Source organism: Asterias rubens, chromosome 6 (assembly GCF_902459465.1).
Source record: "Asterias rubens chromosome 6, eAstRub1.3, whole genome shotgun sequence".
Classification (NCBI taxonomy): Eukaryota; Metazoa; Echinodermata; class Asteroidea; order Forcipulatida; family Asteriidae; genus Asterias; species Asterias rubens.
In genome coordinates this window covers 2,472,508-2,500,285 of record NC_047067.1, presented here as the reverse complement: position 1 = coordinate 2,500,285, position 27,778 = coordinate 2,472,508, and the positions used below count along the sequence as shown (strand labels likewise).

General features: G+C 37.2%; 1 protein-coding gene across 1 annotated transcript; it reads right to left on the bottom strand.

The window, feature by feature from the left end:
• Positions 1 to 303: 303 nt before the first annotated feature.
• LOC117291274 (protein crumbs-like) lies at positions 304 to 27,079 on the bottom strand. The gene is made up of 18 exons (XM_033772905.1): positions 26,626 to 27,079; positions 21,776 to 21,997; positions 20,392 to 20,478; positions 19,080 to 19,178; positions 16,582 to 16,674; positions 16,058 to 16,147; positions 15,423 to 15,518; positions 13,072 to 13,164; positions 12,199 to 12,291; positions 10,928 to 11,020; positions 6,678 to 6,793; positions 5,558 to 5,622; positions 4,855 to 5,033; positions 3,868 to 4,039; positions 2,994 to 3,191; positions 1,729 to 2,080; positions 869 to 919; positions 304 to 327 (listed from the first exon to the last, which is right to left on the bottom strand). Exons 1-18 carry the CDS (start codon positions 26,912 to 26,914, stop codon positions 310 to 312), a joined length of 2,406 nt encoding a protein of 801 aa, XP_033628796.1. The 5' UTR covers positions 26,915 to 27,079; the 3' UTR covers positions 304 to 309.
• Positions 27,080 to 27,778: the final 699 nt, after the last annotated feature.

Below are 27,778 nucleotides of genomic sequence, written 5' to 3'. Positions count from 1 at the left end.
AACTTAGACATGAACAATCCTATTGGAACCTTTATAACCTATTTACAGTCAACCACAAGAGGGCGCCTTCATGAGACTTCGAGCAAAAAAAGTAGAATAAAACACAAACAAACAAGTGTTCTTTTAAAGCTTTTGAATAAAAAAAGTGTGGGAAAACACCACGTGGTCATGAAAAGCATGATTAATTTGAAACAAGATTAATTTTCAGTAGTTAGATTAAAACCAGTGTAGAATATAAAAAGACAAAAACAAAACAATTTTTATTGTCAGTATTTTCTCTTGCTCGTTTCTGATTCGTGCTAGACGTGCTCAGAAATAATCCCTGTCCTGTGGGTAGAAAAGAAAACATCAATCAGCGAAATAGCCAGTTCATTTCACAAACAGCAGTGTTAAACATTTTAAAGGCACTGGACACTAGTTGGTAATTACTCAAAACAGTTGTTAGCATAACAACTTACAATGCCTCGCAAAACCTATAAACAACTTACTTGGTAACGAGCAATGGAGACTGCTGATGTTAAAACGTTTCAAAGAACGTTGCAAGAAACGGTTCCCTCTGAAGTAACGTAGTTTTTGATAAAGAGGTAATTTCTCACTCAATTATTTGGCTGCAGGCCTGAAGCCCCTTTAGTTGTTTTGTAAGCATCTGAAAGCACACACATTTGTGCAACAAGGGTTTTTTTCTTAAATTTTTCAGTTGCAATTTCACTGACCAATAGGTCTATTGAGTCCAAATTTTTCACAAAGTTATTATTTTATGCATATGTTGGGATACACCAAGTGAGAATACTAGTTTGCATTTACCAAAAGATTCCAGTGTATTTTAAGCAGAAACTAAATAATCAAAGACAAACAACTTTGTTCTTACCGGTAAGTCGTCTTGTTTGCCCATCGCAATCTGGGGGCGCTGGATCTTATACTGTACCAAAAAGAAAAACAAGAAAAAAAAATTAAGTCAGGTATTTACATTGCTCTATTTTGGAGGAGCTTTGTTTGAATTATGAGGTTTGTCATGCCTTTCACTTCTGTGGACCAGGTTCGAATCTGCCTCAAATCGGAGCCTCGCACAGACCAGGGTAACTTTCTCTGCCTGGTGGTGTTTTTTTTTCTTTATATAGACCCTTATCATGATGCCGCCATCTTGGTATTGTTCCTCTTATCGAATAACAATAATGAATGCAAATAATCATTTTGCAAATAGGAACCAGACTATTTTGTTCTTCCAGCCTCGGTTTGGTTACATTGATATTAATGTGAGAAATTCAAGATGGCTGCACCATGATGAAGGTCTGTAGGGTTTCCTCCCACATTTGAAAATAACCCAAACCTAAACCTAGATGAGACTAGGAACAAAGAAATACACCACTTTGAAAATGTCGGTAGCTAGGCCTATCTGAATTCGGGGGCTGTCAACCAAAATCAACTGTCACAATCAGGGGCACGGTGCCACCTACTCATGGGGCTTAAACAAGATTATCCTGTTCACAGTCTGTAAAGATGTAGGCATTAATCTAACCAGAAGCCTGCAATTTCATAAAGCCTGTAAGCACACAACTTGCTTAGCACAGAAATAGGCTACCAACCAATTACATTAAGTTTACATTGTTGTGACTGGTGCCCCACTCAATGTAAGCTTACAAAACAAAATATTGACAAGCATTTTTTTCTGGTTAAACTTTTTTTATGAATTTACTCCAGAAGAAATGATAAATCTCAAGTTTTCCTCACCATCTTACTGGGGTCAATACCCCGCACCATTGGGATGAGTTCAGTTTCCTCCTTGACCGGGTCGCTGAGGTTCCCCCAGAAGTACGAGCTTCGTTGTTGCTGAGCCAAGTCATCCACGTATTGCGGCTGTTGTTGCTCCCTGTCAACCGGTGCCTCGTACCGTGAGTTACGCTGAGCGGCCCCGGAGTTGGACCTAGAGACCCCGTTGGCACCGTCCTCCTTGCCGTAGATGTAGGAGTAGGGACGGGCCCGGGTGAGCGAGGATGTGTTACCCTGCTCATCTTCAGTAGCTGCCGTGCCATCACCCACGAAGCCGTTGTTGTGAACGGCCAGTACTTCAACTCTAAGCTCGCTATAGACAACCACAAAGTGATAACAAACAATGATGTATCTTATCATAAGATAATGACATTGGAAACTGGCAATTGAATCCACATCAACATGCAAGTGTCATTGAGAACATCATTTCTAATAACCCATTGTTTTAGTTAAAACAATGGTTTATAGGCAGTGATGGACAACTTGGGTTAATGTCACAGACCAGTATTCTCACTTGGTGTATCCCAACACACAAATAAACCCTTTGGTAATTGTCAAAGACAAGTATTCTAACTCACGGTGCATCAAAATATATAAAGCATTATATCTGTGAAAATTTGGACTAAAACAAAATAATGGCCATCGAAGTTGCAAGAGAATAATGCAAGAAAACACACACTTAAATGTTAAGTCTTTTATTATTATTCGAGTGAGAAATTACCTCTTTATCAAAAAACATTGTTACTTCAGAGGGAGCCGTTTCTCACAATGTTCTATAATATCAGCAGCTCTCCATTGCGTGTTCACAACTATTTTGAGTGACTACCAATCCAGTGACTTTTAAAGGCAGTGGACACTGTTGGTAATTACTCAAAATAATTGTTAGCATAAAATATTTCTTGTTAACGAGTAATGGGAAGAGGTTGAAAGTTTAAAACATTGTGAAAACGGCATCCTCTGAAGAAACGTAGCTTTCGAGAAAGAAGTATTTTTCCACGAATTTGATTTCGAGACCTCAGATCTAGATAAAGCATACAACTTCGTGTGACAAGGGTGTTTTTCTGTATTTTTATCTCGCACTTCGACGACCGATTGAGCTCAAATTTTCACAGGTTTGTTATTTTATGTATATGTTGAGATACACCAACTGAGAAGACTGGTCTTGGACAATTACCAATAGTGTCCAGTGTCTTTAAGAGTTTTTTTGTACAAATCAAATATCATACTTGTCTGTCTTTTTTCCACCGTGTCCCTTTTTCAGTTTCTTGTTCTCGTTGTTGCATCGAATCACGCACACGGTCAAGATGACGATCAGCAACAGAAGTAAACCACCACCAATACCACAGCCGACATACAGCCACAACAGTTCGATCTTTAACTGACAGTTGCTCCCGATGTACATTACTTCAGAGGTTTGGGGACACCTGGAAGATAAAAAGCAGCAACAATTAATTCATTTATGCTCGACAACCTAATGTTCCGGAAAAAAAACCTTTAGGAAAATATATATTAGGGGCATCGGAACATTGGGTGTGGCCATTTCAACAAATACTAGACCGCGCAAGTCTAGCACGTTTTCTGGTTTCCGGGAATATGTTTTTTGTTTAAACTTGGGATTCAGACCGTTTTCGAAATCAAGGCTTGAGCTTGGGATTTGGATTGGCTGCCAATTATAGCGTGCTGTCATTATAGGCATTTAAACGTGCGAGGAGACCAAGACAAAGAGCCCAATCCAAACCCATGATTTAGAAAACGGCCTTAAAGGCAGTGGACACTATATTGGTAGTTACTCAAGATAATTATTAGCATAAAACCTTAAATTATTGTTGCCCATGTTTGACTTGCTGTCATGATTGTCCATGTCTGAGCTGATGTCATTGTTGTCCCAAAAGGTTGTCATATCCACGTATTTTGGTTAACAATTTCAAATTGTCTATATTTTGTATATTAATTTTTAAACATTATACTTGTAATTTTGTTTAATGATGTAAAATAAAACTAAATTCAGCCTCCCTTAACACTGTGAAGCCTTTATTTTTGAAATAAAGCAATCAGTAATGAATAATAAATAAACAACAATAATAATAACCACAAACTCACCTGCATGTAGTGACGTCACTGCCTTGTTCTTGAAAACAAGTTCCGTCTCCACAAATCGATGTTTGGCAAATGGACTGGCAAATGAGGTAGCAAGAAGAATTACCTTCGGTCATCTCGTACTCTTTAAAACCTTTGCCGCACTCTATATCCTCATTACACGTATTCGTTAAATCTGAAACAAAATTAAACGGTTGTTGACTGACAGGGAGGCACATTGGTAAACCCAATTCACATTCAAACATAGGCCTAGTAGATGGATTTTTTAAATAATAACCGTATTTTAAGCGTCTTTTTCCAAAGGATACAAGGCGCCAGGTATTTACAGGAAGGTGAGTGGGACGAAGTTTTGAGTTAAGAGACGTAATCCTATTAGCACCATGTAATGGTTAACAAGGTGCTGTGGGGCAATATTCTGCCAATCCTGCCAGGAACACCGGGGCGAACCCCTTCTCTTTTCGAAAGTGGACTGGTTTTTTTTTACGTGTGCTACACAACACACGGGACCAACGGTTTTACGTCCCAACAGAGTGCATTCATTTGAAGCTTCATTTCCACCATCAAGCTTCAAAAAACAAAATTTTTTCAGAACTGAAACCGAAAAACGTTTATCCGGGATTCATTACTAATTTTGTTTTGGATATTGCATAAAGATGATAGGGACTATTTCAAGTTAATGGTGTGTAAAAAGAAAATAATTTTTTTTTTACAAAACACGTCAAAATTACAATTCGTCAAGGAACAAGATGTTCTTAAACAATGTACTTTCAAAAAATAAGACTCGCAGAATGTACTTCCAAAAAAACAAGTATAGCTAAATATTAATGTACTTCCAAAAAAGAAGAATTCCAAAATATATACCTGCAACATAACAAAATATACTTGCGATGACACTAGTGGGCTTTCGCAGATTTAGACTAATGATATACACTTAAAGTGACGAAAAGTTCCCAACTCTAAATTCGAAAGGTTTTTGATAAAAAAAACTACCTTCTGGTGCAATGCACTTTGTACACTCCGGGGACACTGAGAGTGCCCCAATCATCCCCTCAGACACCGCTGGGCCAACTGTCCTATCGTAGAGGGCGAGTGCCGATAACTGTCTCCCCTCCTGACTCATTTTAGCGTAGTCATATGTGACGTTGTGTGGAATTATGACACTGCCCTCCCTAGGAAACGCACCAGTCGAAAACATTAACAAGTTGTGAAGAATTTATTGCACTAGTAAAACAGTAGGATCCTGGGTTATTTTCTTACAAAATGACCGAGTCAACAATTTTATTTTTAGAAAACAAACCCTGTACTGTTCATGCCACACCGCAGGTTTTTTTCAAAATAATATTAAGCATCTACAGAGATCTTCCATGTCTCATAAAGTATGTGTCTGGAAGTGTGGCACAGATAAGGCCTAGAGTTTATGGTAGTTGACATCGTAGTTTTCTATACATTATGATGATATTGATACATTCACTAAACCAGATTTTAATAGACTGATGCAGCCAACACTTTGTATTGCATGTTAGTATAACTGGTAAAGCAAAGCTACACACAAAACAAGTTTAACTTACGCTTAAAACCACTATCTTTCTTGTAAGTTTCAATTCAAATCAATGATTATGAGCTTTGAGATTGAATTTTTGTGTTTGTTGTCCATAATTACAAATCCTGTCTTTTTAAAGATTAAAATCTTTACCTGAGCTCCTCCAGGTTGACTTCTACTTCCTTGAACCCACGTAAACTCTGATATAACTTTTCTACCTGTTTGGGGGAAATAAGAAGAGTCGTTGCATTAGATTGTTTCAATGTAACTTTTTAATGCACCGCAATTAACAACTAGAATTATTAGTAAAAAAAAAAAAATAAAAAAAAAATAAAACCAGACGAGACACACAAATAAATAAATAAATAATTCATTACAAAATAACACGATTGGAAAATAACAATAACAAAATAAAAACAAGATGTTTCGATGAAGCCCGAACACCTAAAGATGGAAAGTGGTTATCACACACAAAATACATAGGCCTAACCGTGTGGATTGGGTCGTGAGGTCCAGATGTTATTGTTCTTTTGGGTTGTTAACAACTTTCCTCAGCGTGTCCAAGTTTAATAGAAAACAACTTTGTGGGTGTCTATTGTTCCATTTTGTAAAAGACCCTAAAAAGGCCCTATCAACCAACTGATTATGTATGTCGGATAGCATTTGTAATACTGAAAATGCTACCATTCCTTATAAAAAACTGCAAATAAATGAATAAATACATTCTAGAACAATAGAAATGGACCAACGAGTCAGATTTATACACAAATACAACAACTCAGAGCAGAGTGTCAGCAGCGAAAGTACAAGCATTGTCAATAGACTCATCCTCTTAAAGGAACATTACAGAATTGGTTAGAACGAAACTCGTCTAAGATCACAGATTTACATAAAACGTCCGGCCTAATAATAGGAAACATCCCTTGAAATATTTCTGTCTGAAGTGTAATATTTTATGAGAAATAAATAAAACTAATGTCCTCATTGGAGTTGATCGGTCAGTGAGCGTTTTTTTTCCCTTTTTTTCAGCGATGTCATGCAAAATGTGTTATCGGTTTTTCACTATTTTCGCGTGACCAAGATGGCCGATCGATCTCAAACTTCTACAGGGTTGTCAGTTTGTGTATTACATAAAAGACTTACACTGCCAACAACTGTTTTGTTAGTAAAAACCAAATCTGTAATGTTCATTAGAAATAAAGAAAACTTTCATCAACTTTATCATGCTGAAATATCCAATATTATCATAAAACTTTTGAGAATTAAGCCCTACCTCTTTTTTGAAATTGCCCACCAATAATTCGCATTCCATTGACGTTGCATTGGCTGTCGCATTACAACTACTTTTGGATGTCACAGCAATCTCAATTTGGACAGTCTTTTCACCGTCTATGAAAAATAATATACAAAGTAATGAATACGTATGGGTGCAATGGTGCGAACATGTTTTTACGAGATGAAAGTTGGAATGGATTCTTCTTCAAATTGCACACTAGATGGAACCAAAACAAATACACGGTGAACGACGTATCGTGTAATGGTGTGTTTATCTGTCAACACGTGACCATCACTTCTCAAATAAAATGCTACCTCCAATAAAATGACGGGGATTTGCTCGGTTATTTTGTAACTTTGCACTCAAATAAGTAATAACCAATCTCATTTTAAAGGCGATCTGAAATGTCATTGCCAATGGGTCTGTTCAGAGCTGCTAAAACCCACATCGGAAATTATTTCTGCAAAAAGCCAACTACGTGGAATTCTTACCAGGCGAACTCATGTGAACTGACTGAATAAATTATTTCTATTATACTATTAATTATACATGGTTTGAGTCTGGCTTACCAGTTTCTGCATATTGATCGTCAGGAAAACTTGGCACCGCCTCTGTAGGAAACAACAACATTCGAGCATTATGTGTGGGAATTTTTTTGGAAAGTAAATCTGTTGGTCAATTTTTGTTTCATCAAAGTTACGTCAAGGGTTTTAGGACCTTTCGTTATGTTCACTACCGCTATATCACGAACAATCGGCATAAAGCGAAAATATACTATTATTATTATTATTATTTATTTGACCTCCACAAATACAAGTACATCAAAAAGCACAGCAAACGTTTGGTAATCACTCTCAACATTAATGGCAACACGAACTTTTGATTAGAAACCTTCAGCAACTTTCGATAGTATCAAGCAATTTGAGGAACATTTCACTTCGAAATAATGTAGTTAGGTAAAAAAATGTGTCAGTTTTAGCATTCCAAAAATTGAATCTGAGAAGCATTATTATGTTTCCTGCATGGGTATATATTTGCTCTGCCTTAAGGCTGTTGTTTCATATTTTTGTTTTGTTTTTATAGTTAAGTGGTTTTTATGTACAAAAGCCTTTGCTTCCACTCTTCAGAAGGCAGACCAAATATTTTGTGAGTGTATACAAAATAGTATGCAAGTGTGGAAATAACCATGTCTTACTGGTTCCCGTCTGTGCTTTATGTTAGCATTGAACAGGCTATTGAGACCGTGAAGAAACCATGGTCACGAGGCTGGTTCCAAATGGTCGACTACAGTAATCAACCAATGGTCGACCAGCCTGGGTTCGACGGTCAAAATGGTCAACCTTTAGTTAACCATGGTAAACACTCGAACTTGCTCTAAATGTTCGCATTCGAACTTGCTCATGGATTTATTGTAATGATGCTCTATAAAGGTTATACTTACTGGAACAATCTGCCCCTGTCCAATCTTCCGTACATTCACAAGAGCAACTTTCGTCGTCCGGAGTTCCACCGTTCATGCATTTCAACCACTGTGGACAAACTAGATAAGGTTTGGTGTCTTTTAAATAAGGTTTATTGGTTGAAATAGCAACGTTTTAAACGCCACGGCCGGGTGTAGCAGAATTGAACTTGAATTACAATACCAAAATAATAATAAGACTTGAAAAGATGTTAAATTTGCACTAGTTTGGGATAACCAATACTCATTTAGGTTTAACCCATACACACCGATGCGTGTTTTGCATTGTATACTCATTACTTTCCCGAGTTCTGTAAAAATAAATCACTCAGTGGTACCAATAATAATACTTCTACTGCTAATAATACATTTTAAAGGCACAAGGCCACGTAAATGACCTACTCTTACGCTGAAATATCAAAGAAACCCTTATAAGAAATTTTTAAAGGCACTGGACACTATTGGTAATTACTCAAAATATTTATTAGCATACAACCTTTCTTGGTAACGAGTAATGGGGAGAGGTTCATGGTATACAAATATTGAGTGGCTCAGAGTGGAATGGGAGGAATATTATTGCTCGGTAAAATTTGGACTGTTTTCGAGCAAAAATATTCCTTCCAATCCACGAATTAAAGCCACTCAATATTTGTTTTATGTAACTGACATAATAGATCCTTGTCATTTGATGTATTTTAAAAGTATAACATTATAAAAAATCACACAAGTTACTGACAACCAAAAATAATATAGCGCTGCGTAGCGACAACAATGCACAAATCGGACCACAACCTTTTGCACAGGTGCTCCTAGGTTTTAGCAACGGCGCGGCGGCGCTGTACCTGCTCAAAAACATTGGGAACAAAGATGATCCTAACTGTTGAATGGAAAATGCTATTTCCCATGGGCGAATAGGTCTTTTTGATCGCCGGTGCAGATGGGAGTAATGGTGAATGTCACGTGAAGTAAGTTCCACCAATCAAATGACAAGGATCTGTATGTCAGTTATATAATATAAAACATTGTGCGAAACGGCTCCCTCTGAAGTGCCATAGTTTTCAAGAAAGAAGCAATTTTCCACGAATTTGATTTCGAGACCTTAGATTTAATAGAACTTGAGGTCTCGAAATCAACCATCTAAACGCACACAACTTCGTGTAACAAGTTCGATGACCGATTAAGCTCAAATTTTCAGAGGTTTAATGTTTCATGCATATATTGAGACACACAAACTGTGAAGACTAGTCTTTGACAAATACCAATAGTGTCCACTGCCTTTAATCAATATACAAAGTACACAAAATATAATATATACAAAAAAGATAATTATTTTGTTCGTGTCAAAGAGTGTTATTTTTAAAACTTCCAACACGATTTTCCCTTCACTTCTAGCAAAACTGAAATGGTTTCGGTTGAAGTATTCTTCCATGAGTATGGATCAAGTTTCACTTTCAGTTTCATTGTTTAAAATCATGTCACATTTTATTTACTGTTCGCCAAATTGGCGAACACTTTTGTGGGTTGTAGCTTACAGCATGGTACTCGGTTGTGTTGTTTTATACATTTTTTAGTTAAAGGGAAGGTACACATTTGGTAATTACTCAAAACAATTATTAACTTAAAAACTGACTTGGTAACGAGCATTGGAGAGCTGTTGATAATAAAAGCATTGTGAGAAACGGCTCTCTCTCTCTCTCTCTGAAGTAACGTAGTTCTTAAGAAAGAGGTAATTTCTCACTGAAATAATAAAAGACTTCTAGCTAGAAGTCTTTTATAATTCCTATCTATAAGCACACAAATTCGTCCAACAAGGGTGTTTTTTCTTTCATCATTTTCATTCAACTCCGATGAGCTCAAATTTTCACAGGGTTGTTATTTTATGCATATACACCAAGTGAGAACACTGGTCTTTGACAATTACCAATAGTGTACCTTCCCTTTAAGTGTACACAAGCATTTTGCTTCTTCCTCCTCAAAAAGGCAGACTAATTTGTTTGTGTAGATAAAACAGTATAGAAGTGAGGAATTAACCATATCGAAGGGCACTAGACACGTTTGGTAATTGTTGAAGACCAAAATTCTCAATTGATGTATTTCCAACATTATGCATAAAACAATTTATCATCGAAGTTGCACGTCAATATGAAAGAAAAAACATCCATGTTGTTGAACAAATTGATGTGCTTTTGGATGCACATAAAAAAGCTTCGGGCCTGAAGCCTTCGAATAATTTAGTAAGAATTTACCTCCGTCTAAAAAACTATGTTACTTCAGAGGGATCCGCTTCTCACAATGTTTTATACTATCAACAGCTCTCCATTGCTCGTTACCAAGTCAGTTGTTATGCTAAACATTAGTTTGAGTAATCACCAATAGTTTTCACTGCATTTAACGATCGGTTCATCCATGAATCAAAGTCTTCTCAAAGTATCTGACCATTACCTAGTTTGTTAAAGACACTGGACACCATTTGTAATTGTCAAAGACAGTCTTCTCACTTGGTGTATCTCAACATATGCATAAAATAACAAACCTGTGAAAATTTGAACTCAATTGGTCGTCGAAGTTGTGAGATAATAATGGAAGAAAAAACACCCTTGTCACATGAAGTTGTTTGCTTTCAGATGCTTGATTTCGAGTAAAAATTGAGTGGGGCACCAGTCACAACAGTGTAAAATTAATGTAAATTTGGCTGGTAAGCAGTTTCTGTTAATAGCAATACTATTCTGTGCTTAGGAAGTTTTTGTGCTTACAGATTTTATGGAATGTGGCAAAGGCCTTTACTTACCTGTACACAGTGGGCCATTCCAGCGCCCCGGACACTCGCACTCACATGTATATTGGTTCTGTAGCGATCCTCCGTTCTCACATTTTAAACATACTTTGGGTGAAATATTCAAACAGAAAGTGTAAGAGTCTTGTAAGAGTGTTGTTTATAAGCTCACTTCAGTCAAAATTAAATATCTAATGTTACCATCGATTACAAGACATTCTTTGGAGGGGATACTGTTAAAACAAAACTTATATTTCTTTTACATAACAATAATTATATAAGATAAAGGGGAAAGGATATCTTTATTAAAGACACTGGACACCATTTGTAATTGTCAAAGAACAGTCTTGTCACTTGGTGTATCTCAACAAATGCATAAAATAACAAACCTGTGGAAATTTTAACTCGATTGGTCATCATAGTTGCGAGATAACTACGAAAGAAAAAAAAACATCCTCGTCAAACGAAGTTGTGTGCTCTCAGACGCCTGATTTAGAGACCTCAAATTCTAAATCTGATGTCTCGAAATCAAATTCATGGAAAATTACTTCTTTCTCGAAAACTACGTCACTTCAGAGGGAGCCGTTTCTCAAAATGTGTTTTACTATTAACCTCTCCCATTACTCGTTACTAAGAAAGGTTTTATGCTAATAAATGTCCAATATGCCAATAGTGTCCAGTGCCTTTAAAAGTAGACCCCTTTTTCACCATTTGATTGTTTTAATTCTCGTGTAGATACAAACAACTAAACTAAATGTGAAAATGTAATTTCAAAGTGGTAGCGTTTTTAAGATGTCGCCGAAAGAGAGGTTTTAGTACACATATGAAGAATTAGCCGTAATTGGAATAGTCAATCTGAGAAACGTGACTGTCAGTAATGCTTCTCAGATTCAAATGTACGGGTTACAAACTACATATTTGTCCATAACCATTACATAGGCCTACTTCTAAGCAAGTAAGATTTTTACAGTACTAAATTTATTTTAAGAGTTGTTATCAAACGTACCTTCCCTTGACAAGCCTTTGATTTATCTTTATATTTTATTTATTTATTTTATTTATTTTAAATGATTAGACATACACAATAGTTACAAGTTGTAATGGGGCTGTCAAGGTTAAAACAAAAGTATAAAAACTGTCATCAAAAGATGTGTAAAACCAGACCCCTGCCAACGATAAAAATATCGTATTATACCTCAAAGGGTACATTAAACACAATTTTAAGAGGTGACATTTAAGTTGCTAAATAATACATAATATGTATATTATCAAGAATAAACTATTACCTTCACACAGTAAGCCTTTGTACAACTCGGTACAGTCGCAAGCACAGGTTGAATTATTTTGATTTCCACCGTCGTTAAGACATTCCTTGCACTCTGGAAGACAGATACATCATTAGTTGTGATGATTATAAGTTCATTTTCAATTTTCAATTCAACTCACATTTTGTTTCCATACAACATTAACGTTTCCAAACAGTTCATTAGCAAAACATCAGAAGTAACCAAGTTAAGAATTTTTTACAAGGTAGAAAACATAAATAAATAAATATGGAAACAACTTTCAGTAGGCGAGGCCTGTGGAGAGATACTACGGACAGACAAACAGAGCATAAACAGTAACAAGAACGTAAGGACAAACAGGACAGAACAAAGACAGTAATGGTCGAGATTAAAAAAAAGAGCAACGTGAACGGTCTGAGGAAAATGTCGAAGTTACGGTGAGAGCACAATGCAAGCTTCAAGTTACATATTATTAATGTTTACACCATTTTTCAAAATTAGGCAATCACAATCAGAAATCGTGCCATTTAACTCCACAATTCTACATTCCTTGAAAAAGGGCCATTTTGGTGGTCTGACGAATTTTTTTTAAGAACTTCAGTTAGAGTGAAAGCACAGCCAGGCTTTAAGGTGCGGAGTGTTTGTACGCGGCTTTAAAACATTATTGGTATGCATATTCACAAGTCGTGCCATTAAACTTTCTACCATACAATGCATTCATAGGATTCTGATGATTTGGTGTAAGACCCAAAACATCGGAGAGAACATTCGTGTCAAAGATGGGTTTTGGAAAACTTAAAGTTGGCTACATTCAGATAGTCTGTTGGATATATCGTTGTATTTATGATTTAATGGATTCAGGTAATAACTCACCAGTACAAAGTTCGCCTTCGAAACCTTCATCGCAGTCACATACACAAGTCGAATAGCTCCAATTTCCGTTTTCGCATTCCTTGGCTGCACACACTGTAAAGAAGAACACACGAAGGTGTGTTTAATATACGAACCATAAACAGCGGAGAAAATAATCATGTTATTTAGGGTTCGGGATACTTGCAATTTGCCTACACTGCAAATACAGATATGTTGTTGAAAATAGTTTGGGGGAAATGAAATGTAAATTTTTGTTTTATTTCTCGTGAAATGTCCAATATCCAATATCGATGTACAAGGTAGACATTCACTATACAAACCTACTGGAATGTCCAATATCCAATATCGATGTACAAGGTAGACATTCACTGTACAAACCTACTGGAATGACCAATACCGATGTACAAGGTAGACATTCACTGTACAAACCTATGCGAATGACCAATATCCAATATTGATGTACAAGGTAGACATTCACTGTACAAACCTATGCGAATGACCAATATTCAATATTGATGTACAAGGTAGACATTCACTGTACAAACCTACTGGAATGTCCAATATCCAATATCGATGTACAAGGTAGACATTCACTATACAAACCTACTGGAATGTCCAATATCCAATATTGATGTACAAGGTAGACGTTCACTGTACAAACCTACTGGAATGTCCAATATCCAATATCGATGTACAAGGTAGACATTCACTGTACAAACCTACTGGAATGACCAATATCCAATATCGATACTTGCAATTTGCCTACACTGCAACTACAGATATGTTGTTGAAAATAGTTTGGGGGAAATGAAATGTAAATTTTTGTTTTATTTCTCGTGATATACATGTTGGCCTTATTCTCATAGTCTGTTAATACATAAGATATAATGTTACCTGAGATGGGTTGTAAAAATATATCGTTGTATTTATAATTGAAAGGAGTCAAGGTACTAACTCACCAGTACAAAGTTCGCCTTCAAAACCTTCATCGCAGTCACATGCACAAGTCGAATAGTTCCAATTTCCGTTTGCGCATTCCTCGGGTGTACACACTGTAAAGAAGAACACACGAAGGTGTGTTTAATGTACAAACCCTCATGTCGCGGTGTTCTATTAACTGTCAATGCAGTTCTTGGGTGTCACTTTTGCAGGAGGGTTTAAAGTAGGATCCATTAATCGGGAAGCATATCCATTTCATTTGAGGTTTGGAATTTGATAATTTGACTACATTATGTTTCAATTCCACAATTCTTCTGAGTACATTCTGAGGAAATATATCTTAGATGGATTAATGTACGATCCAATAGCTATGAGGAAACGTTCCAATATCCAATATTGATGTACAAGGTAGACATTCACTGTACAAACCTATGCGAACGACCAATATTCAATATTGATGTACAAGGTAGACATTTACTGTACAAACCTACTGGAATGTCCAATATCCAATATCGATGTACAAGGTAGACATTCACTATACAAACCTACTGGAATGTCCAATATCCAATATCGATGTACAAGGTAGACGTTCACTATACAAACCTACTGGAATGTCCAATATCCAATATCGATGTACAAGGTAGACATTCACTGTACAAACCTACTGGAATGACCAATATCCAATACCGATGTACAAGGTAGACATTCACTGTACAAACCTATGCGAATGACCAATATCCAATATTGATGTACAAGGTAGACATTCACTGTACAAACCTATGCGAATGACCAATATTCAATATTGATGTACAAGGTAGACATTCACTGTACAAACCTACTGGAATGTCCAATATCCAATATCGATGTACAAGGTAGACATTCACTATACAAACCTACTGGAATGTCCAATATCCAATATTGATGTACAAGGTAGACGTTCACTGTACAAACCTACTGGAATGTCCAATATCCAATATCGATGTACAAGGTAGACATTCACTGTACAAACCTACTGGAATGACCAATATCCAATATCGATGTACAAGGTTGACATTCACTGTACAAACCTACTGGAATGTCCAATATCCAGTATCAATGTACAAGGTAGACATTCACTGTACAAACCTACTGGAATGACCAATATCCAATATTGATGTACAAGGTAGACATTCACTGTACAAATCTATGCGAATGACCAATATGCAACATCGATATACAAGGTAGAAATTCACTGTAAATGGCCAATATCCAATATCTAAAACCCATCATCGATATTCGCTGTACAACCAGTATGTCCAATATCCAATATCAATAATATATCTTTACTGTCGTTTGTATTTCTTATTTTATTTCTCAAATTAAATTTCTCTTTACATAATAAACTATACAAACTGAAATGTGTAGTTACTCACCAGCGCAAAGTTCGCCTTCAAAACCTTCTGTGCAGTCACATTTACAAGTCGCGGTGTTCCACTGTCCACCGTTTGCGCATTCATCGGGTGTACACTCTGTAAAAATACATCAGAGAAAACAATGGTATAAATAAATGGTTTTTGAAAAACTTCAATTTAGCTACACTCACATGTGTTTTACCAAAAGAATTGAATTGAATTGTGAAAACAGTTTGTACTTCTCATGACGCCATTTTAGGAAAGTAGGTTCTTAGCATACAAATCATAGGTTCTAGATTTAGTTTTTAGCAATTTCTACAAGTAGACCACCTGGGTTAAGGGCCGAGGACACGGCTGGACTTTGTGCAGGGGCAGTCCTCCCGGTGCACGGCAAAGTACAGAGTCGTGGGCATTCACGTAAGAGGACTCGTGGGGCCAGCGGAGCTGCGTCCCCCACGAGCAGCTCAGGTTAGAAGAGTGTGGATGTTTTAAGGAAGATCGTTCCAAAGGCAGGGGCCAATAATAACCTCGGCCAAAAATGTGGAGGAGGTAGAAGTGTTCAAGGTGAGTGAACCACGAATTGATTTTAGTCAACTGAGCTAAGATAAGTTTTTAAATTGTTATATTTATACAAACTAAAATTTCGAGTTACTCACCAGCGCAAAGTTCGCCTTCAAAACCTTCTGTGCAGTTGCACTCACACGTTGTATTGTCCAACTGTCCGTTCAAGCATTCCTTTGTACACTCTGTGGATACGAAGATGTTGTTTTGTGGTGAATATTGGCGTCAATATATTCACGCAATGGAAACCAACATGAGTACTTTGTCACGACATTGGCGACAATATTCACAGTTTGTGCACAAGACCCTACGTACATCCTGGCACCAGTATTCACGTCGTGATATACTGTCATTAATGTTCAATTCAATTTCGATTGTTGTGTGATGCTAATGGACAGAAAAACATAACATAAACATGAACAAGAACAATAACGTTGTGTTTGATGTCCCCTAAAGACAACGGACACTTTAGTTATAACTACTGAAAATATCTGTTAGCATAAGTTTTGTCTCACTGAGATGAATTTTTTTCGTGTGACTTGTTTTGCTCATTTCTTAAAAAACTACAGCACCCATGTTTCCCGGGATATCATTTAATAGATTCAAGGTACTAACTCACCAGTACAAAGTTCGCCTTCAAAACCACCGAGGCATTCACATTCACAAGTCGATATGTCCCACATTCCGTTTGCACATTCCTTAGGTGTACACACTGTAAAGAAGAACACACGAAGGTGTCTTTAATGTACAAACCCTCATGTCGCGGTGTCCTATTAACTGTCAATGCAGTTCTTGGGTGTACTGTTTTGCAGGAGGGTTTAAAGTAGGATCCAATAATCGGGAAGCATATCCATTTCATTTGAGGTTTGGAATTTGATAATTTGACTACATTACGTTTCAATTCCACAATTCTTCGGAGTACATTCTGAGGAAATATATCTTAGATGGATTAATGTACGATCCAATAGCTATGGGGAAACGTTCCAATATCCAATATTGATGTACAAGGTAGGCATTCACTGTACAAACCTATGCGAATGACCAATATTCAATATTGATAAACACGGTAGACATTCACTGTACAAACCTAATGGATATCCAATATCCAATATTGATGTACAAGGTAGACATTCACTGTACAAACCTACTGGATATGACCAATATCCAATATCGATGTACACGGAATAGACATTCACTGTCGGGCCTACTGGAATATCCAATACCGATAAACACGGTAGACATTCACTGTACAAACTTCGCGAATGACCAATATCCAATATCGATGTACAAGGTAGACATTCACTGTACAAACCTACTGGATGTCCAATATCCAATATCGATGTACAAGGTAGACATTCACTGTACAAACTTCGCGAATGACCAATATCCAATATCGATGTACAAGGTAGACATTCACTGTACAAACCTACTGGAATGTCCAGTATCCAATATTGATGTACAAGGTAGACATTCACTGTACAAACCTATGCGAATGACCAATATCCAACATTGATGTACAAGGTAGACATTTACTGTACAAACCTACTGGAATGTCCAATATCCAATATCGATGTACAAGGTAGACGTTCACTGTACAAACCTACTGGAATGTCCAGTATCCAATATTGATGTACAAGGTAGACATTCACTGTACAAACCTACTAGAATGTCCAGTATCCAATATTGATGTACAAGGTAGACATTCACTGTACAAACCTACTGGAATGTCCAATATCCAATATCGATGTACAAGGTAGACATTCACTGTACAAACCTACTGGAATGTCCAGTATCCAATATTGATGTACAAGGTAGACATTCACTGTACAAACCTATGCGAATGACCAATATCCAACATTGATGTACAAGGTAGACATTTACTGGACAAACCTACTGGATGTCCAATATCCAATATCGATGTACAAGGAATAGACATTCACTGTCGGACCTACTGGAATATCCAATACCGATGTACATGGTAGACATTCACTGTACAAACCTATGCAAATTACCAATATCCAATATCGATGTACAAGGTAGACATTCACGGTACAAACCTATGCGAATGACCAATATCCAATATCGATGTACAAGGTAGACATTCACCGACAAACCTATGCGAATGACCAATATCCAATATCGATGTACAAGGTAGACATTCACTGTACAAACCTACTGGAATGTCCAATATCCAGTATCAATGTACAAGGTAGACATTCACTGTACAAACCTATGGGAATGACCAATATCCAATATCGATGTACAAGGTAGACATTCACTGTACAAACCTATGCGAATGACCAATATCCAGTATCGATGTACAAGGTAGACATTCACTGTACAAACCTACTGGAATGTCCAATATCCAGTATCGATGTACAAGGTAGACATTCACTGTACAAACCTATGCGAATGACCAATATCCAATGTCGAATATACGACGATACGAAGATGTTGTTTTGTGGTAAATATTGGCGTCAATATATTCACGCAATGGAAACCAACATGAGTACTTTGTCATGACATTGGCGACAGTATTCACAGTTTGTGCACAAGACCCTACGTACAACCTGGCACCAGTATTCACGTCGTGATATACTGTCATGAACGTTCAATTCAATTTCGATTGTTGTGAGATGCTAATGGACAGACAAACATAACATAAACATGAGCAAGAATAAGAATAATAAGGTTGTATTTTATGTCCCTTAAAGACAATGGACACTTTAGTTATAATTACTGAAAATAACTGTTAGCATAAAAACTTACTTGGTGTTACGAGCAATTGGGAGCTGTTGGTAGTTTAAAACGTTGTGAGAAACGGCTCCTTCTGCAGTAAAGTAGTTTTTTAGAGAGAAGTAATTTATCACTCAAATATAATTTTTTTTTAAGCCTGAAGCCTTTTATTGGCCATCTGAAATCACTAAAATTATTTTGTGCAATAAAGGTGTTTTCTTTCATTGTTCTCTTGCACCTGCGATGACCAATTTGGTCAACTTTTTTCACGGATTTGTGATGTTGTGCATATGTTGAGATACACCAAGTGAGAAAGCTGGTCTTTGCCAATTACCAAAGGGTGTCCAGGGTCTTTAAGGGTCACCATATTTATGCACTCACCTTCGCAAAAGTCACCTTCAAACCAATCAGGACACTCGCATTCACAAGTCGCATTGATAAGTATTCCACCATTCATGCAATCCTTTTCTGTTACACATTCTGTGGAAACAAACCATAGTTTAAAGGCTGCAGCCGATTTCACGAAACGCTAGCTCGAGGTAGGACGAGTACCTCGTCCTCACTTAGGATGGGCTCAATGCGTCCTACGTCTTCGGATACAGAATTAAAATCGTCCTTATAGTCTTAAGATTAATTCTAAGTTAGGAAGAGTTTGGTGAAATCGACAGCTGGGTACTTTTTGTAACATAAAACACAATTTCCACCTTTACATTAAACTTACACCCGTTTAAACTTAATGAAGGTAGAAAGCTTCACTTAAAATATGACTTGCTGAGGTGCTGTAGTTTTGGAGAAATGAGTTTATAAACATTTGTCACAAAAATAAACGTTCGTATATTTGTGGCATTTAAAACGTGTTTACCAGTTGTGGTATCTACCATAACTGTATAGACGATGTGACCTGTGACATCACGCATGTTTACAAAAGAGCCACAGAGCCTGGACTTCCTGTAGGCGTGATTTGTACACAGCCCAATGGAGGAACACATACAATCTTATATTTTATGGAGATTACACTGTCTAATTCCTATCAACTTTTGATATGATGAAAGAGGGTACATCTCAAAAATTGTCCAGCTTTTAATTTCATAACTCTTGGTTTTATGTGAAAATTACGACACAAAATGTAAACTTTCCCAAAGGACCAGTGTTACTTATTGCCTGCCAGAATACTCGAAGAGTGTACAATGTCACACTCATTGTAAACAAAGTTCACATGGTCTATATAGTTAATGCGTTTTTACATGCTAAAATAATTTGTGTCTCACTGAGAAGAATTGTTTTCGTGTGACTTGTTCTACTAATTTTTCAAAAACTACAGCACCGTTATGTTTCTCCAGATATCATTTAATAGATTCGAGGTACAGACTCACCAGTACAAAGTTCGCCTTCAAAACCTTCCCCGCAGTCACATGCACAAGTCGAATTGTCCCAATTTCCGTTTGTACATTGTAAACTTTTGCCGGAGGGTTTAAAGTAGGATCCAATAATCGGGAAGCATATCCATTTCATTTGAGGTTTGGAGTTTGATAACTTGACCATTACTTTTCACAATGGTGTAAAAAAAAACTTAATTCTCTATCTTTCTAAATCGAATAGCATTCGCATTCGCAGGAAGTATGAACCGAGCTTTACTCGCTGAAGTTTTTTGCAACATGTTCTCGCTTAATTTGCTTCTAGAAATAAATCTTACCATCACAAAGTAAGCCTTGGTAATCATCATCGCACTCGCAGGCACAGGTGTCGTTCTGGCTGCTACCATTTACACACGGCTTGCATTCTGTATATAGAATAAAATCAACAAGAAGTACTAGTTTTATTATAAGTTCATTGAGTTTCAAAGTTTATCAAATTGGCCGATGAAGCTACACGGATTCGACTTCTGTGGTCCCCAGAATAACACTGGACATTTGTAATTTTTAAAATGAAGTTTTCCAACAAATCATTATCGCAGTTGAAAGAATAAAGAAAGAAGTCGGTTCATTTTAATTTTTAAAATGAAGTTTCTCAACAAATCATCACTGCAGTTGAACGAATAAAGAAAGAAATCGGTTCATTTGATCAGACCGGGTCATTAAATTTTGTTTATACTCCGTTGAACCAATACATTAATATTGTTAGAATATAAAGCTTTCTTGGTCGAGCAATGGGGAGCTGTTGATAGTATAACAGATTGTGACAAACGGCTCATTCTGATGGAGTAACGTAGCTTTGAGAACGATGTAGTTTATAACTCAAATATTAAAATACTTCAGGCTGTTACAGGCATATGAATATTGTGCAACAAGGGTGTTATTTCTTTCATTATTTTCTTGCAAATTAAAAAACCAAATGAGTTTAAAATTTTCACAAATGTGTTATTTTATGCATGTGTTGGGATGCACCAACTGGCAATACTGGTCTTTGATCAGACCGGGTCATTACATTTTGTTTATAATCCGTTGAACCAGCATTCACAAGTCAAAAGGTGTTAATTCGAATTCTGATCATCAGTATGGCATTCACTGGTCAAATAAGATTTCATTAAGCAGCAAGACTCATTCAATTTCGTCAAAGCCAGCTGCAAGAGCTGGACAACCATTAAATGTCATCAAGTGTAAACAGGTAGAAATTCAACATCAGAATGGTCAAGCTACAATGCCGGCCCCCAGCCATATCTCGTAAGAATCCCTGCCCCCTTTCAATGTTGGTTCTCATCGTTGAACTGTCTTCTTCTTTGTTCCAGTCATCATTGAGCTGGGGGGGGGGGGGCAGGGACGGGAGAGAATGTTTATTGTCAGGGGAAGTGGACAGAGGGTGACCCAAGCATTTTGGCCGGGATTGTAAAGTGCAGTCTTGACTGCCAATAAATAATCAAAAATGACTGAAACTAATCTAAATGAAAAATAATAATAATGTGAGCACGAAAACGAAATTGAATGCATTAAAAGCTATTTAAAAAATCTAGTACGAGTGGATTAGGGGCCAATGTGTATATTTGAATGCGTGTTCAATAACTTGAATGAATTTTTTGCTGAAACTGGCCGGGAAAAAATATAAACAACAACAGCAACATCAACAGTAACAGCAACACTTACCTGTTATATAGATGCCAAACTCACAAGTATCATTCATACCATTCATGCAATGTACGATAGTTACTCCGATTGGAAATTCATCTCCAGATTCCACCACCATGTTTTCATCCTGATTGAAACACGTAACATTTGCATCTTCTGTAATATTTGGCCAGAAAACAACAGCCCCTTCCTCTCCATGAATCGCATTCTGCTCAATGTCATAGGGACAGTCGATGTCACCTGCGAGGATAACTAAATGGTTAAGAGTGGTGTTAATTGTTAGCATACAAACTTACTCGTTAACGATCAATGGAGAGCTGTTGATAGTATAAAACATTGTAAAAAAAAAAACGGCTCCCTCTGAGGTAACGTAGTTTTCGAGAAAGAAGTAATTTTCCGCGAGTTTGATTGTGAGACCTCAGAACTAGATTTTGAGGTCTCGAAAACAAGCATCTGAAAGCATACAACTTCGTGTGACAATGCTGTTTTTTCTTCCATTATTATCTCGCAACTTCGACGACCAATTGAGCTAAAATGTTCACCTGTTTGTTATTTTATGCACATGTTGAGATACACCAAGTGAGAAGACTGGTCTTAGAGGGCTATAAAGATCGCGTAAACCTACTTGCTCCACCAACCTATCAGGTTCCCTCCTTCACGCACCACTAAGCCTATAGTACTTAAGCAGCAGCCAGCAAATGAGTCCAGCATTCTCCTATTAAAGACGATCATAGCATACCGATCGTAATGTTGAGTCATTAACCATAACCACCGGGTTTTTTTCAGAACCAACACTACTCAAAAGAGATATTCACAACGAGGCTATACCGCAAGCCTCTCTTAGTGTTTCCTCTATGGTTCTACTTAATGTGTTGAATATTTTCATTTTTGAACATGCCTAATTGCTTTAGAAGTCCCCCGAATTATGTTAGTAGAATATAAGACAATTTCTCAAAGGAACATAATCTACCCAGCAAATAGATATACACATGGTGTTGTTGCAAACCACTCATACATTGATAACAAACAAAAAACTGATACGGTTCAAGAGCGGTATATATCAAGTGTACTTTCATTTCTCTTTTGAGTTTTGGGTTCTGGAAAAAGCCGGTGGTGAATGAATTTGACGTTTCTTCAGAATTTTTTTTACATGGAATCATAACGGTTTGCATTGTTGAAGTATTGTGTGCATTGTTATACAGTGGACACCATTGGTAATTACTCAAAATAATTATTAGCATAAAACCTTACTTGGTAACCAGAAATGGGGAGAGGTTGGTGGTATAAAACATTGTGAGAAACGGCTCCCTCTGAAGTGGCGTAGTTTTCGAGAAAGAGGTAATTTTCCACGAATTTGATTTCGAGACCTCAGATTTAGAATTTGAGGTCTCGAAATCAAGCATCTGAAAGCACACAGCTTCGTGTACAAGGGTGTTTTTTCTTTCATTATTATCTCGCAACTTCGACGACCAATTGAGCTGAAATTTTCACAGGTTTGTTTTATTATTATGCATATGTTACACCCGTCGTAAGCCAGAAGGTTTACTCCGTGGTGCACATTAATTTGAAGAATTATGTATTGAAAAGGATGAAAACGGAAAAACAGTAAGTAGGGCTTCACGGTTTTAATTGTTTAGTGCACTCACTGAGCATCACATCCAATATGACATGGGATGGCATGGCATGGCTGCATGCTGTGTGTGTGGTGCACATGGTGATCCCATAATACTTACTCACTTCCCAGGCTTCTGATTGGTTAAGTATGGCTGTTGAAACAAAGGGGTGCTGTCAAAGCAGCTGTTGAATAATTAGAGGGGGCATAATAGTTGAAAATTTAGGGGAGGGGCATAATGAAAATTTAGGGGGGGGGGGGCATTTAGGCATGAGGCCTCTACACATATGTTGAGATACACCAAGCGAGAAGACTTGTCTTTGACAATTACCAAAAGAGCCCAGTGTCTTTAAAGGCACCGGACACTATTGGTAATTACTCAACATATTAATATTGTTAGAATATAAAGCTTACTTGATCGAGCAATTGGGAGCTGTTGATAGTATAACACATTGTGATAAACGGCTCCTTCTGATGGAGTTACGTAGCTTTGAGAACGATGTAGTTTCTAACTCAAATATTAAAATACTTCAGGCTTTTTTAGACATATGAATATTGTGCAACAAGAGTGTTTTGGCTTTCATTATTTTCTTGCAAATTCAAAAACCAATTGAGTTAAAAATTTTCACAAATGTGTTATTTTATGCATATGTTGGGATACACCAACTGGCAATACTGGTCTTTGACAATATACCAAAGGTGTCCAGTGCCTTTACTACGGTGCTCTGGAATTGCCATCGCACATGTAGCGATTCTGAGATAATTTACTGCTGTATGGTGACATCATAAACGTAAGATGTCGACACCCTGAGATTATTTATCTAGGCGACAACATTCTGAATAAAGGTGTCGTTCTCCCGATACATTTTATCTTAGGGTGTCGACATCAAGAAAGTAAAATGTCGACTTTCCGACTCGATGTTGACATCCTGAACGACACAATTCGTCTTGGGATGATTACACCCTGAAAATGTCGAGAACCAAAGATACAAAACTTGACAAGACAATATCCTATTTAAGATTGTCGTCATCTCGAGATCGAATAAAATTGGTACGACATTCTACTTTCAAGTCAGCGTCATCCCGAGATAAATTATCTCTAGATGTCGACACCTTACGTTTATGATGTCATCATCCTGCAGTAAGTTGTCTCAGAATCAAAAGAAGTTTGATGGCAGTTCCGGGGCTCCGTAGGTACATTTTTTAAGCACGCATGATACATTCAAAAACACAAACTTGTTAAGGTATTTTTTTAGGGAACGAAGTGTGATACCGCACACCTTATTTTGTGTAATGATTAATAGTGATGCGTTAATGTTTATTTCGATCTGCCATAAGTTACAGAACAATACTTATTGTTATATAATCAATAAACTGTGTAACTGGGAGTCTGTATGGCAGATGAAATTCAACACGAACAAATGTTATGTAATGCATATCACCCACAAACGGAAACCTCTTCAAACCTGTTACAACATGAACGGTGAAGTTCTCAACCCTGTCACAAGTCACACCTACCTAGGCATCGAACTAAACAACAAACTAAGTTGGGCAGATCATGTAAACATCACTACACTCAAAGCAAACAAAGTTCTCGGCCTCTTGCGGAGGAACCTGTATAGCTGTCCCCGGAAGGTGAAGGACATAGCCTACAAGACCCTAGTCCGTCCGAAGCTGGACTACTGTGCATCAGTCTGGGACCCTTATACCCAAGATCAAAAGAACAGATTGGAAGCATTGCAACGCAGGGCAGCCAGGTTTGTCTGTAAAGATTCTAGGAGGACTAGCAGTGTCTTATCAATGATAGCGGAGCTGGGATGGGAATCCCTTGAAAATCGACGAGCTACCTCAAGACTCACTCTGTACAAATCTATTCATCATGCTGTAGCCATTAACTCTGACTGGTATCAATCACAACCTGCCACAGTAGGAATTCAAACAAGGAAATCCTCCGCAACCTCATTTCTTCACCCCACAACAAAGAAAGACTGTTATAAATTCTCATTCTTACCAAGAACCATGGCCGAATGGAACCTTCTCCCTGTAAACGTTCGCAAATCCCCTACTATAGACACTTTCAAGACAAGACTAACTGACATGCATATGTCTACCTTTATTCGGGGGGCCCACTACTAATCCACTACTAGCCACCACGCGCCTGCACCATTGATATCCCGATAGTGGAGTTTGTGTGCAGTACCATACAGATACAGATAATCGAATTGACTGTAGGATAAAAACATGTGTATTTTACTTTAAAGGATTTGGGTACTTTTTCAAAATGTCCACAGATTTTCATTAAACTTACAGGTTTTGAAGATAATGATAGCGGAAAGCTTTTCTTCAAATATTACTAACTGAGGTTCTGTAGTTTTTGAAAAATGAGTAAAACAAGTCACAAAATAATTTTCGTCTCAGGAAGATGAACATTATTTTTGCATGTAAAATCCTATTAACCAGTTATGATATTATTCATAACCATAGCATAACTGGTTAATACGTTTTTACAGGCTAAAACTGAGACGAAACTTATTTGTTTTACTCGTTTCTCAAAAGCTACAGCACCTCAGTAAGTAAAATTTCAAGGGAAGCTTTCTACTATCATAATCTTCAAACAGTGTAAGTTTAATTTAAATCTGTGGACATTGTGTTTTGTGTTAGGAAAAAGTACATAGACCCTTTAAAAAAGATATAAACTTGAACTTTATTACAGCACGTGATGATAAACGGATGTAAAGCAGTAGTCATGGTCGTTATAATCTCCATTCTTAGCATGGAATTGCAAACTAGATTTCTAGTAAAAATGAAATAGTGGGTAATGACTTAAAGGCACTGGACACGTTTGGTAACTGTCAAAGACCAGTATCCTCACTTGGTATATCCCAACCTGATCCAAACATAATGCATAAAATAACAAACCCTTGGAAATGCAGGCTCAATTGGTCATCGAAGTTACAAAAGAATAATGGGAAGAAGAAAAAACACCCTTGTTGCACTTGTGTGCTTTCAGAATAAATCATTTATTATTTGGGTGATAAATTACCTCTTTCTCAAAAACTACGCTTCTTCAGAGGGCACATGTGGAGGGAGTTGTTTCTCACAATGTTTTATACTCTCAACAACTCTTCATTGCTCGTTACCAAAAGTTGTGCTAACAACTATTTTTGAGTAATTACCAATAGTGTCCATCCAGTGCCTTTAGAATAGTCATCCAGACTTTTCGAATATTTCGTGAATTAAACATTGTTTGTTTTACCTTCCTGTGCACTGACGATCGTAATTAAGATGCAGCAAACAAGCGAACACACAAATCTCCGTTGAGCATACGTCATCATGACAATCACTACAAACACCAGTCGGTTTTTAAAAGAAGGAAACTTGCAATCTTTCCGACACTCGTCTCTGGCCCGCCAAAAGCAGTGATGTTGTAACGCTACACTGCCAGATTTGAAGGTATCGGAAGAAGTCAACACTTGTCTTATAATTGATGTATAATCCGTGTAACTCCAGCTTCCTATATATCCACCTACATCAATTGAAATCATGTGCCAATCCCTCAGGTGTGAGAGTTTGTTTCGTTGGATTGATGCGATGCAGAAGGGATGCAACCGGTTCTCATTTCCTCATATTATGTTGCAGAGCTACGCAGTAGAATTCGACCGCTCTGTTCTGTATGTCTCTGCCACGCGGTTCAAAGTACAGCAATATGCACAGTTTGTGCAGCAGTAATAAATACATACAGCATAAACGCTTCTCTCTGGTTACGCGGCCAGGGTGATATCAATGTCAAGTGACCTTTGAACTATGGTAATGCCCCACTCCCAACTGGAGTACGATTTTAGATGAACCTATAACTACGGATAACAATAAATTCTGTGAATGTTTAACTTTCTGAGCTGACTGAGCCAAATAGATCCGGTTTGGCAGACGCAATGTCACGAATAACTTACACATTGAGATAAGTGTGTTGTTATGACTCATTAGCATAACGCCCTTACCAGCAAATTTGAGGATAATATGGCAGTCATTTTGAAATGAACTAAATTCGCTTAAAGTGATTGCATTAATTAAATCTTCTTTAATAAAGTCAAAACATATAAATATTATTGATGTTGAATTGGTTGTTAAATATTTTATTAGCGTTCTTTACACTCATCGATTAAAAAGCACTGGATACTTATACTGAAGCTGCTCAAACAGCAAAAATTGCTTGCCAGTTTCTATAAACCAGCCATTAGAAGGATACCAGTCACAAAATGTACACGGGGGTAGGTAGTTTACCTGATAACCTTATTCTGGTAAGCATAATGTTGATGTGCTAAGCTACTTTTTATGCTTAAGCAGCTCTATAAAAATTGAGCCAGGTACGTCTGAACTTGGAGACCAACAATGAACTTAATGCAAACGCT